Source organism: Choristoneura fumiferana, unplaced genomic scaffold (genome assembly GCF_025370935.1).
Source record: "Choristoneura fumiferana unplaced genomic scaffold, NRCan_CFum_1 Sck3bRy_127;HRSCAF=314_pilon, whole genome shotgun sequence".
NCBI lineage: Eukaryota > Metazoa > Arthropoda > Insecta > Lepidoptera > Tortricidae > Choristoneura > Choristoneura fumiferana.
Window position 1 is genome coordinate 1 of NW_027412808.1, and position 13,894 is coordinate 13,894.

General features: G+C 39.7%; 1 protein-coding gene across 1 annotated transcript; it reads right to left on the reverse strand.

The window, feature by feature from the left end:
- Positions 1 to 8,290: 8,290 nt before the first annotated feature.
- Positions 8,291 to 11,013, reverse strand: LOC141444993 (uncharacterized). Its single transcript, XM_074110772.1, has 2 exons — positions 10,104 to 11,013; positions 8,291 to 8,391 (listed from the first exon to the last, which is right to left on the reverse strand). The coding sequence occupies exons 1-2, from the start codon at positions 10,675 to 10,677 to the stop codon at positions 8,291 to 8,293; spliced, it is 675 nt and encodes a 224-aa protein (XP_073966873.1). The 5' UTR covers positions 10,678 to 11,013.
- Positions 11,014 to 13,894: the final 2,881 nt, after the last annotated feature.

A 13,894-nucleotide genomic window follows, 5' to 3' on the forward strand; every position in this document is an offset into this window, starting at 1 on the left:
ATACTACTCTGTTATTTCATCGGCAATTTTTTTACATTTAAATCTTTATTTATCATATCTCAAAAATTATACGTTTCATTTATAGTAACATTTGCACATAAGTGGTTGTGTTGAAGCTTACCCAAAATTCAATGAACCTCGGGCAAGCCCCACAACACAACACTTATGTGCAATGCACTATAAATGAAACGTATAATTTTGAGATATGATTAATAAAGATTTAATGTAAAAAAAATCAGCCGATGAAATAACAGAGTAGTATTAACGGGTCGTCATATTGTTTTGCCAAAAGATTACCGAAATCATGGAGGCCTTCGTGGGCTTTTAGAATTTTGAAAAAATATAGTACAAAATATATATGGAATGGGCAAATAAACTATGCAAGTAGTTTTCGAAATTACAAAATAATTCGCGATACTACACCAAGTAGAGTAGGATCTTATGCGCATAAAATTCTATTAACAGTAGAAAAGAGTTCCGAACGTGTTTGCTTAAGACTACGATATAAAACTGAAGCGAAAAGTTAGAAAAACATAGAATACTTTTAAAAAAATGTGAAACTACTGAAATTTTAAAATAGTTCGCCGTTATAAGCCAAAAAATAAAGTTTTTAGTAAGAAACTCCAAAAGTTTGTGACAATCTTCACGTGGTCTTTGTTGTTGGTGTGGAGCGGTTCCCCTGTCACTGGATGCAGGCAACAATCCCGACACCGAAGCGATGACAAATTATGCCCACAATCGTGTGCGGAGCGCAGTACGATGTCCACAAAAATCCCACCGTAAGGTGGGGAGCCGAAACTGGCAAAAACAGATCCGGCTTTTAATAAAAGGGAGGCGACTACGAGCCACCAGCTCGCAGCAGTTGGAGAAACAATCAATTCGCCAGGTTATAATAATTAACACTTTAGAACACCATTATAATTGTCACATAAAAGAAATCCCAGGAATATTAAACCAAAATATTAATCCAAGGCACTATTGCCAAAAATCATCCACGGGAAAACACATTTGACAAACCAAATTTTCGCGTCCTCTGTTCCACGTTTCCAGGATACCAATTCAAACCTTTAAAAAAAATCAAGAAGTGAACCGCAACTAAACGACCAAAACGTATAAGCAAAAATAGGTTAACACTCAATTTCAAAAAAGAAGGTTAGATTGCATGCAGCAGATTTATGCTGCAGTTATCCCCCTACTAAAATAAAAAACTTTAAACCAACCAAAAGAATCAGACTGTATAATAATTCTAACCGAAAACCACCATACCGAAATTAACGCCTAAAGCTAAAATTTGAAGCATTAAATAAAAACTAAAACAACCAAAAAGAACGACGACAACCCTAATACTACCCTACCGTACAAACGATAAGTAAACCCTAAACCAAGTACGACGAAACTTAAAACGACTAGGTGACAACCCTAATGTGAAAGACAAACAGAAACCACGATAACACTGAGACTACCTTAGCCAAACGAAAAACTAACTTATTCACTAATATAGCAACCGCTAATATACAACCCGAAAGAGTCCACTAATCCTATTTGGTGTCAACAGAAACCAAGACTAAACCTAAAAGAAACCTACCTAAAAACTATACACCAGTGTAGAACTAATCACTGATTAGAGCAGCTTTACGACCCACTGCCTAACCGTTGATTGTCCCCACAACTATACCCCCAGCTAAAAACTTTTTTACAACACTAAAAGCTAACTCACAAGACAACAAACCTAACACAGACAATAATTATCAGACAGAATCAATAATTAAATAACAAACTATAATACAACAAGGTCTAGATTCACTGAAACTCGACGAAAAGTCAAACAGCGATAGAATAAGTTTACAAACTACTATGTACATCCAAACACCTAGGCTTTAGACACCTTGCTAAAACGATAGGGGAACACGGAAACTACGTTCGAAATTTTAAAAATACATTAATTTGTTTCGACCACAAAAACAATTGAACTACGCCAGCCCATCGGCGTAGAACAGCGCAGGGCCGTAATTGGGTGTATCCTTTTTTACGCCCAGATCAAAGAAAATGTAAGTTGCATATATTGGACAGAACTGATGAACACACAAACATACATAAAGATATAAAGTAGATATAAATAAAAAAACTGAAACGTACAAAGGGTGTTCACAGATCTAAGGAAAGAATAATATACCTGAATCATAGTACCCAAAATGCACCAACACTGTTACAAAATTTAATAAAACGACATTATAATAACCTAAAAAAAATGTATGTCAGGGAGAAACTAACCGAATTGAACCCGCTAAAACAACAGGGCAGATAGAATGCCAAATTAGAATTTAGAAAAGGCCAATTTAGAAAACCGCAGAGGTAGTTCGAATTATTTCAAGATATCCTTGATGTGATACCTCCCAATACAGGGCGAGTCCATATCCGATAATTCGTAAACCTGTGGGGAAATAACGTTTGAAACACGACAACATATAAATCGTGGAGCGAATTTACCACCACCATGGGTATCTGGATTTGAACGAGAGAAATTTCTCCGCCATACAATATCGCCAACATTTAATCTAATAGAATTCCTACGCGAATTATAACGTCTGGCATTGCGCTGAAATCCTAAAACGAGAGCGTCTTCAACTTTAGCGTAAATCTCACGTAGAGTCATTAGATTAGTTGCACGTTCGTCCCGACTGTCAACTAAACTTGAGTCTCTAGTCTGAACGTTTGAACGTGGGTTAACCATATCGACTTCACGTCCGTATATTAGGAAATTAGGCGTATACCCTGTAGCTAAATTGATACAAGAGTTGAGATATAAGGCGACCTTAGGAAGACATCTAGCCCAAGAACGGCGATCGTTATCGACCAAGATACTTAACGCCACTACCACGGATTGATTGTAACGTTCAACAACGCTTGCGTTTGGACTATAATATGGTGTGAAGCAAGGTTCGGGTATACCGTATGATGCCAAAAATCTCCTGAAAGCAACACTCTGAAAAACACTGGCGTTATCGCATAAAACGTGAGCAGGCCTACCGTAACGCAGGAAAACCTCTGATTCTAACGCCGAAGAAATTGAGGCAGCGTCGAATCTTTTCAAGGGACTAACCAAACAAACTTTGAAAAGACATCGACCATAGAAAGGATATAACGATAGCCATAGAATGCAACAGGGAGTGGGCCGATAAGGTCGATCGATAGTAAATCCATAGGAGCGGAAACTTGCCTTGGATATAACATCTGACCGCGTGGCTGGGTATTCGCAATCTTGTAAGCTTTACAAACAGCACAACCAGAAATAACTGATGAAATATCTCGAAACATATTAGGCCAGTAATATAATTCCCTAGCCTTGAGATAGGTCTTCATCACACCGGGATGGATATTAGGGAACGAATCATGTAACTCGTTGATCGCATCTGCTGTCTTCTCAGTAGGCAAAACAATACGCCACTGATTAGGTCTTAAAGGATTATCGACAGGCATCCTGCGTACAAGAACACCATCATTTATACTGTAAGCTTGAAACATTTGAGGAGTTTCTAAAACACCGCGATAAATTTTTCTATACCATTGATCTGAAGTAGAGTCCGGCCCTTGATCAAATGAAATAAGATTAATGTGCTGACGAGACAAAGCGTCCGGAACGACATTCAAAGTACCCGGTTTGTGTTGAACTTCGAAGTTATATTGAGATATAAGGGTTGCCCAACGTGCTAGTCGCCCAGTGGGGTTATCAAGGGTAAGTAACCACTTCAACGCTATATGGTCGGTCACAATGGTAAATTTCATACCATCGAGATATCCACGGAAATGTTTAATAGATTCTAAAACAGCGAGAAGTTCACGCTCAGTTGTGCTATAATTGCGCTCAGACTTTGTGAAGAGACGTGAATAATACGCAATTGGATGTTCAACGCCATCTAACGACTGTGCTAGTACTGAGCCAAGACCAACTGACGAAGCGTCGCATTGAAGAATAAAAGGCTTAGTGAAATCGGGACATGCCATAACGGGCGAATCCATCAGAGCCTTTTTGAGGTTGATAAACGCAGCAGAAGCAGCCTCATTCCAATCGATGATATCACGACCTTTTTCTTCCCTAAAAGAGCAGTCATAGGAGCAATTATCGATGAAAAATTATTGACGAAGCGCCTATAATATGAGCACATTCCTATAAACGCACGAAGTGATTTGGCAGAAGTTGGGGTCGGATAATCCCTGATAGATTCTAGCTTCTTGGGGTCGGTTTGTAGACCATTCTCATTTACTATATAACCAAGATATCTGAGCTCTGGTTTACAAAATTCGCACTTTTTCAAGTTAACTGTGAGACCAGCTTGAGTAAGCCTTTCTAATACTTTACGTAACAAGCGGAGATGACTCTGGAAGTCACGAGAAACCAGGATCAGATCGTCTACATAGCCGAATACGAAGTCCTCAGATTCTGGAGTAAATTCAAAATTAACGATTTTATCAGTCAGCCTTTGCATTTCGGATGCGGCGTTGGTCAGCCCAAAGGGCATGCGCACGAACTCGAATAAACCGCGTTGCGGAACTATAAAAGCCGTCTTTTCGCAACTGGAACGATCCGCCAAGGGAATCTGCCAAAAGGCACTTCTAAAATCTAAGGAAGTCAAATATTTCGCTCCGCGTAAATTATCCAGAATTTCCTGAATGCGGGGTAAGGGATACGAGTCACGTACAGTTACAGCGTTTAATTTCCTACTGTCTACACAAAATCTCACGGAACCATCCTTCTTGGTTACCATGACCACTGGACTAGCCCACGGCGAATGGGACGGACGAATAACTCCCATCTCTAACATTTTATCAATCTCTTCATTGAGTAATTTGAGTTTAACAGGTGACGTAGGATAAGCGCGTTGTCGAATCGGTGATCCAACTGTTTCTATCTTATGAGAAAGCCAGGTGGTACATCCTAATCCCTTAACATCCGAAGATATCTCCTTGAACTCATCGATCACGGTTTGCAGTTGAGATTCTTGTTCAGATGACAAAGTACATCGTGGTTGAATGAAACGAACCTCGTTAACAGTTTGGGAATGACTGACTGTAACCGGCCGCGGAATGAACAAATCACCAGAAAATTCCTGTTCAAAAGCTCTACTTAATACGGACGTAAGACCAAATTTATTCCAAAATTCGATCCCTAAAATGAATAAAGTTGGTAAATTCCTACCAACCAGACATGAATGGAACACAATCGATCCATTAAAATGAATGGGAAGGTCTGCGCCACCCAGTATCTCAATCGGAGAATTATCCGCTGAAACCACAGACGGACGAATCTTCGTGCAAAAAGTGATACCTAAATCAGCCAAAAGCGAAACATCAACTAAAGAAGTTTGAGCTCCAGAATCTAACAATGCCTTAACACGCACGCCTGCAATATAAATCTCGACAAACAAACGGTTATCTTCAGAATCAGTAATAACAACGGGTGATACGGTTGGGCTAGACCGCACACCAGTTATTAGTTTTTTTGGGAAGACGGATTACAAGCAGCACAGTCACGAGTGATCACTCCCTCACGCTTGCAACGGAAGCAAATGGGTCCGGGATATTTTGGACACGCGCGATACTGGTGTCCGGCATCACTGCATTTCAAGCACAAAGGAGGAGATTGTTGTATCTGCACAGGTGCAACGTGTTTTGAAGAACTAGCTTGAGGCTGGAAAGTTTCAAAGTTCCCGGCAATCTGTAATAAAGAATCTAAATCATCTATCAAATTTGTTGCCAAACAAGGAAAATAGCGAGGATGTATCCCATACTTTACGATAAGGAAAAGACCGTCTTCACTAATTGGTGAAAGAAGCTTTGAATTCAGATCTCTCGCCTCAATGATGAAGTCTCGCATAGACTGGTTTCCCCTCTGCTTCAAACTACGTAATTCACGTTCCACCTTGAAGTCAAAGTCAACAACGTCGAACGTCTTCAAAAAGGCTGACTTAAGGCTTTCATAACTCAAAGCTGGATGCTTGATAGATCGGAAATATTTAAGAGCTGTATCGCTAAGTAATTCGTGAAAGCGACGCACGATGTACGAGGTAGGAGCACCGCGAGCCTCAGATTCTTCTTCAATCCGAAAGAAAAAATCGCGAACACAAGTATTACCTGAGAACTTTATTCCCCATTTCGTCAAAGACTCCTCCTTCACCATAGTACGCGTGACGAAATGTGGTGGCGTAGGTTCCCCCATAATTGAGTCGTGGAATTGTTCACCAGCTTCAGGATTTAGAATGCGCCGTCTCGGTTGAAGGATTGGAGAAGCCAGATTAGGTGTTTCGTGAATGGATTCAACAGCACTATCCCCTTCCATAATTAACAAACAGCAGAAATCCAGTAACTAATACAACCGCCAAATAGTAAAATAAAACAGAAAATACTACGTAACTACAGTTTTAAATAAGCGGAATTGTAACCTACTAAATGAACAATACAGGATTAAAAAGTTTAGGACTGAATAAAACGCATAAATGTGAACAATTATACAGTATTCTTATCACTTGATTACAATACAGAGTATATTCAATTGGACTGCGTGTGTAGCGTAGAACTTCGAACGTACCTAGTTGAGCGTGAAAGCGAACCAAGATCAAGGGTGGACTTGCAGTACTAAAACTATCACAGGTGGGGAGTAAAAACATACCCTTTTAATATTAATCTGTAAAATAAGCAGAATCAATAAGCGAAAGCGCAGTCGAATGCGACTGCCATCCCCTACGACATAAAGAAAATAAAATTCAAACAATTTATAAATTTAACGATAAAATAATTTACCTTTTTATTCGGGCGCCAATTTTGTAGCGAAGCTTACCCAAAATTCAATGAACCTCGGGCAAGCCCCACAACACAACACTTATGTGCAATGCACTATAAATGAAACGTATAATTTTGAGATATGATTAATAAAGATTTAATGTAAAAAAAATCAGCCGATGAAATAACAGAGTAGTATTAACGGGTCGTCATATTGTTTTGCCAAAAGATTACCGAAATCATGGAGGCCTTCGTGGGCTTTTAGAATTTTGAAAAATATAGTACAAAATATATATGGAATGGGCAAATAAACTATGCAAGTAGTTTTCGAAATTACAAAATAATTCGCGATACTACACCAAGTAGAGTAGGATCTTATGCGCATAAAATTCTATTAACAGTAGAAAAGAGTTCCGAACGTGTTTGCTTAAGACTACGATATAAAACTGAAGCGACAAGTTAGAAAAACATAGAATACTTTTAAAAAAATGTGATACTACTGAAATTTTAAAATAGTTCGCCGTTATAAGCCAAAAAATAAAGTTTTTGGTAAGAAACTCCAAAAGTTTGTGACAATCTTCACGTGGTCTTTGTTGTTGGTGTGGAGCGGTTCCCCTGTCACTGGATGCAGGCAACAATCCCGACACCGAAGCGATGACAAATTATGCCCACAATCGTGTGCGGAGCGCAGTACGATGTCCACAAAAATCCACACCGTAAGGTGGGAGCCGAAACTGGCAAAAACAGATCCGGCTTTTAATAAAAGGGAGGCGACTACGAGCCACCAGCTCGCAGCAGTTGGAGAAACAATCAATTCGCCAGGTTATAATAATTAACACTTTAGAACACCATTATAATTGTCACATAAAAGAAATCCCAGGAATATTAAACCAAAATATTAATCCAAGGCACTATTGCCAAAAATCATCCACGGGAAAACACATTTGACAAACCAAATTTTCGCGTCCTCTGTTCCACGTTTCCAGGATACCAATTCAAACCTTTAAAAAAAATCAAGAAGTGAACCGCAACTAAACGACCAAAACGTATAAGCAAAAATAGGTTAACACTCAATTTCAAAAAGAAGGTTAGATTGCATGCAGCAGAATTATGCTGCACACCCTACTAATTCCGCTAATATACAAATGCGAAAGTTTGTCTGTTTATTTTGTTTTGTTACCCTTTCAAGTCTAAATCTCTGAACCAATTTAGATGAAATTCAGTATACAGATAGATTGAGGCCCGGGGAATGGCATAGAATAGTTTTATGCTGGAAAATGACATAGTTCCCGCGGGATAGCGATAACGCTGAAAGAGTCACGTTTACAGGTTAGCTAATTACAAAATATTCAGTTTATGGTTTACTAACCGTGAACATGTTTCTTTCTTTTATGGGGAAGCAAGGTCTTTGGCGCTGGCCGTAACTTGGGGCGCACTTTACTCGGAGAAGGCAATGGAATGATGGGGTCAAACAACACTGGCGCATTTTCTGATATGATCTCACTTTTTAATAAGTCTAAAGGTTTATTTTGGTAGTGTCCGGTGGCTGCAATGGGACTATACCATCCATGCCAGTTTCATCGGTAATGCTTTCTGGAATGCTGGGTGGGTTGTAATCTGCGTCAAAAACAAAAACATTTTGAGTAAAAAAAAACATGTACATGCATTAATATCTACCACAGCGGAGTGTGCAAAAATATCTGACCATCCTATGCTTTAGAAATGTTATCAGATATTTATTCATGCGCTTTGTTTGTATCAGCTCTTGCTGACTTGCGCAAATAGTTACATTACTGTAGAGTCGGGAAGTAGGGTTGCCGGCCAAAGCAGATATAGACCAAGAGAGGATAGGGATGCGAGGCCGCAACCCCAGGTTCCGGCAGAGGCTTGTATAGTGCTTTTCTCAAACATGACATGAAATATTGACGTTGTGTTACAAATAATAGGCCGAGAAGTATCGCCGCTGCAGGGCGCTGTGAGCCTCCATGGTGGATGGGCGCGTGCGTGACTAGCCTGAATACAAGTTGGAAAAAACGACACGCTACCATCCTCAGGAAGAAGCATAACACGAGCGAGAAATCTTCAATATTGCGTCAGACGACATGCGTAGTCAACTCTAATCTGGGCCCCTGACATTACGACAGGCCCAGTAGACATAACTGACCGCGAAAGAGACGCAACTCCTGGAGAGCTAGGCGTGAGGCGCTATCAAGCTCGTGCCGCCCGTGCCGTCGAGGCTCCATAAATCTTACCTTCCATGTGACGTTGAGTTCCGAAATAATCGGTCCCGCAAGTAGTCGCGGCCGATTGAACTTACGGTCAGCTCAAATACGTGCGCGCGGTCACTCTAGCGCCCTGCAAAGAGATTTCATACAACCTTGCAGGCCGCTGGCCGGCAATGCGACCGTCTTTTGTTTCAACGCGCGCTCTGCGACACGCACGCGGCCCACGCCCAGCAACACCACAGCACGCACAGCAGCACCGCCAGCAGCCAGCGCGACACGCGCGTACACAACACCGCGACCAGACTAGCGTCCCGCCAGCTTCATTTCTTGTTTTTTTATTTTATTTTATTTCATGTAATGTTTGAGAAAAGCACTATACAAGCCTCAGCCGAAACCTGGGGTTGCCGGCCTCGCATCCTATCCCTATCCTCTCTTGGTCTATATCTGCTTGGCCGGCAACCCCCTACTTCTCGGCCTCTACAGTAATGTACTATTACAATGCACATGCTCGGAAAGTGCCTCTTGACGTGGGTCAATATATCCATAGAAAATTAGTGATTCCTGCATGCATCCTCAAGTGTGCAGAAAAGTTCTGACCTACGCTATAGGTTAAGCACAATGGTTAACCTATTGATGGACTTTTTTAGTTTTATCTTGTATTATTATTAAATCATACACCAATTGAAAATCAGGGATTCATCACTCATCAGTATGAGTGCCCTATGCACTTATAATTTTTCAAGTGGGTAAAAATAAATGGAGGGTGATTATTCAAGCATTTCAACCATCTCATTTTTCTGGTCACTTCTGTAAAAATCGCCGAATATTCTGATAGTTTTTTAGTTATCTGGTAGAAACTCAGGAACATCAAAATCTACAGCCAATTCGTAAAAAATGTGACCAGATAAATGAGGCGGTTGAAACACTAATAAACACTCTGGAAGGACACATATTTTTTTCAATAACAAACTACTACCTTCAATAACAACCTACTTAAATAGAAAGGTAGAAGATTTTCTAAAAGAAAAATTTCTTGCTCTATTCAATATGCCAATTTATGCACAAAAATGTAGGTAAAAGTATTTAGAATAATAAATATGTTACCTTCTAGTGATGATAAAGTAAGTCTTCTTTCTGAGGAATTTGCTGGGATTACAGGTTGCTCCACACATGGAGTGTCAGTCTTAGCTTTATCTGCAACATATGGGCTAGTTTTGCTGCTATTCGGAGATTCAAGTCTCTCAATACCTTCCGTAGAAACTGGCAGAGTTTTGGAGAGTGGAGAGAGCCCTATAGGGGAAGGCACAGCCTTTCGCGCTGGGTTGTAGCATTGTAGAGGGGAAACAAATGGATTCGTGGCTGGTCTTGGTACTGAAGTGATTACAGGCACTTTTTCGCTGCGTTTTGGAGTTCTTACAACCGAGGGTAGGTTTTTAGGTGAGGGCGAAAGTACATCTGCAGTCAAAGGAACATCACTAGGTCTTGTTTCTTGCAGCGGCTGTATCGGCGATGCGGTTTTATTGACGGGTGATTTAATTTTAAAAATCTCATCCTGCAATGTTGTTGGCCGTGGTGTTTCAGGACTCTTTAGTTTTTCTTCTTTTAATTGGCCTTCTGTATTTTTCCGCCTTACGGGCAGTGATGCTACGGCTTTTATTCTAGCTCTCCGTGTAGACATCGTGTATCCAAACTACTTATTTGAGTAGTTTGGAGTGTTTGAATACGCAACTTATAACGAAGTTCAATAGTTACACACGTCTCACGAAAATTGTTATTTAATGCAACAGATAGGAACGGAAATCTGAATTTAATCGAGTCGTAAAATACTTCATTGTGTTAAGCTTAACAATATCGAATGATTCGCCTCGCACTGCTGCACTGACTGCATTTCGCTCGCAGACGAAATTCACTAAATTAAATTAATTGACATGCTGCTTTTGACAATTCGGGTGGGTACGCTATTTACCGGACGTACGATACGTGTACAATACCGACATGGAAATACCGACGTGATATTTTGTGACAAGCCCATTTGCTCGTTTTCCATCCAGTCAAATAAAAAAAAAAAAAAAATAGAAACTTGTCAGTTTGACACCAGTTTGTATGGGCGTGTACACGAAATATCGGGTCGGTATTTCCATGTCAATATTATCCTTGCCGGTAACAAGTGTCACCGTGTCACCGGTGTCACCCGACAATTCCATTGTACCACAGATAAAGTAAAGTTGCCAACTGGACCTTCGAGTTGAGACATTACACTATTTTCACTGAATTAAATAATAAGAGTGACCAACATATCGAAAATTATCATGGAGGAAAGCTTGCTTCTTCTATCGAAAATACAAACTGAGACAAGGATGCACAGAAAATCCAGAAAAAGAGACCAGCACTGGGCATCGAACACAGGTCCTCAGCATTTTGTGCTGCGTGCTATAACCCCTACATCACTGCTGGACAGGAATCTAGACACTATTTTTTCCTATTCATACATTGTATATCTCAGGTTGCTTATTTCTCTGCAGCAGCACTAGCAACATATCTATGTTGCAGACGTCACATTCTTCTTCTACTCGCCTATAGGTGGCGTACCTGTATGACCTCACGAGTAGGTAGCGGCCATATTTTTCCAACGCAAATCCAAGGATCCGAGTCCCACCTTTTACGCGGAGTGCATTTTTTGAGATTCCACGGTATTTTTAATTAATATCTGTTATTTTATTTGCGCGCTATTTTTTATTCAGGTGTGTGTAATCGTTTTTCGTTTTTTTTTTGTTTCTGACATTGTTTCCAAAGCACTAAGGCTAAAAAAAAATACCGCGCTACCTAAAAACAAACTCTGCCAGAGTTACCAACTCTCAAACATATTTATCCCTAATGCTTAAGTTAAAAACCCCTAAAACTCGATTTTAATGAAAATTTGTACTTTAAAGTTGAATATTTCGCAAACAAATCACTGAATCGAAAAATCGTCTTAGTAACCCCCTAATGGTTTTAATTTAAAAGACCCCACACTATAGGGTTGGATGAGAAAAAAAACCCGTACTTTACGTACTTCCGTGTGTGTTGCCCTTAACCCTCTGGCACACGTCATGAAGTCACTGGAAACTTAAAAATAATACTCTAAATAAGAACCGAGTCCAACTAAGTTTCTAATTCACCAGGGGTTTCGTTGGAATCAATTTTGTTTTATACGCTTTGGTCTAGACATTAGCTAAAAATACTGGACCCTTAACGCGTTTTATGTAAGCTATAACTATAACTAACATATTTCCTTTCAGATGCCTCTGACTCAGTCAGAAAAATCAAGAAGATATCGGGAAAAACTAAAAAAAACTAATCCCGTAAAATATTTAGAGATGAAAAGGAAAAATAAATTAAGAGCCATAAAATCTCACGAAAATAAAAAACCTTTAACTGATGCACAAAAAGAAGAACACAGATTAAAATTAATACAGAAAAAAAATAGTCTTCGGCAAACTGTTCACACTATGCAGTCTACATCCAGTGAAAAATCATTTCATATGGAGCATCAGAATAATACAGAAAACCGTTCAAATCAGAAAGATCAGGAAGCTCAAATCATTTTGTCTGTAAAAGTTCGAGGCAGTTCTGCCCAAAATGAAATGGACAGACCTGATCAAAATGAGGAAGAAAATCATGTGTCTTTAAATAGGATGACGATTAGAAATATGCCAAGGAGTTTAGACAAAAAAATGCGACGTGAAACAAATACACTTCGTGAATACGTTCAAAAGTTGATGAGAGGTTATAATTCTCTTCAAAGACAAATACGTAGATTGAAGAGTGACTACCAAGATTTAGCGAAGAAAGTTCAAGAGAAGGAAGCTGAAACTGATAAGCACGATATCGAACAAGAACAAGAATACACTCCGTATATGACCGTTTTCAGATTATCCGATCCGATATCGGTATCGGACGCCGATACGATATCGGGGCAAGTAAAATGTATGAAATATGATCCGATATCGGATCGGATAATCTGAAAGATAGGTACACAGACAGACAGACAGACGGACGGACGGTCGGTCGGACGGACTTGACGAAACTATAAGGGTTCTGTTTTTGCCATTTTGGCTCCGGAACCCTAATACATTTAAAGATGCTGTGGTGTGGATAGCCCGATAGTAAAAAAAAACCGGCCAAGAGCGTGTCGGACACGTCCAAAATAGGGTTCCGTAGCCATTACGAAAAAAATCAAGTAATATTATGTGCGTTATAACACAATTAAAACACACTACAGTCTTAAAATCTATTACCAGAAAAAGCGTATCTTTACGGCACTTACGTCCTTTTGTTGAGAAGCGCAGTTTTTCGGCAATAACTCAAAAACTGTATATCCGATCATGTTGAAACCAATTTTCGTTCAAAGTATTTATTGAGCGTTACCTTTCAATATTTTTTGCATATTTTTTGGACAAATGGTGTACAAGATAGAGGGGGGGGGAGGGGCGAGGGGGGTGGACAGTTTTTGCTACTTTGGGAGCGATTATTTCCGGAAATCTTCACTTAATCAAAAAAGTTTTTGAGAAACCTTACTATCTTTTCAAAAGAGCTGTCGAACTATGTGCCACACGTTGATGCGAGTAAACAATTTTTTTTTTCAATTTCTGTTACGTGTATGGAGTGCCCCCTATAAATATTTATAATAACTAAATAGCGGCTTTGACAAGACATCTGTACTCCAAATTTTCTTTGATATACATCTTGTAGTTTTCGAGTAAAATGCCTGTGACATACGGACGGACGGACAGACAGACAGACAGACGGACTTGACGAAACTATAAGGGTTCCGTTTTTGCCATTTTGGCTCCGGAACCCTAAAAATATAAATTGACAAAAACAAATCATGTGTAGTTAGAAATTAAGTAGAATTA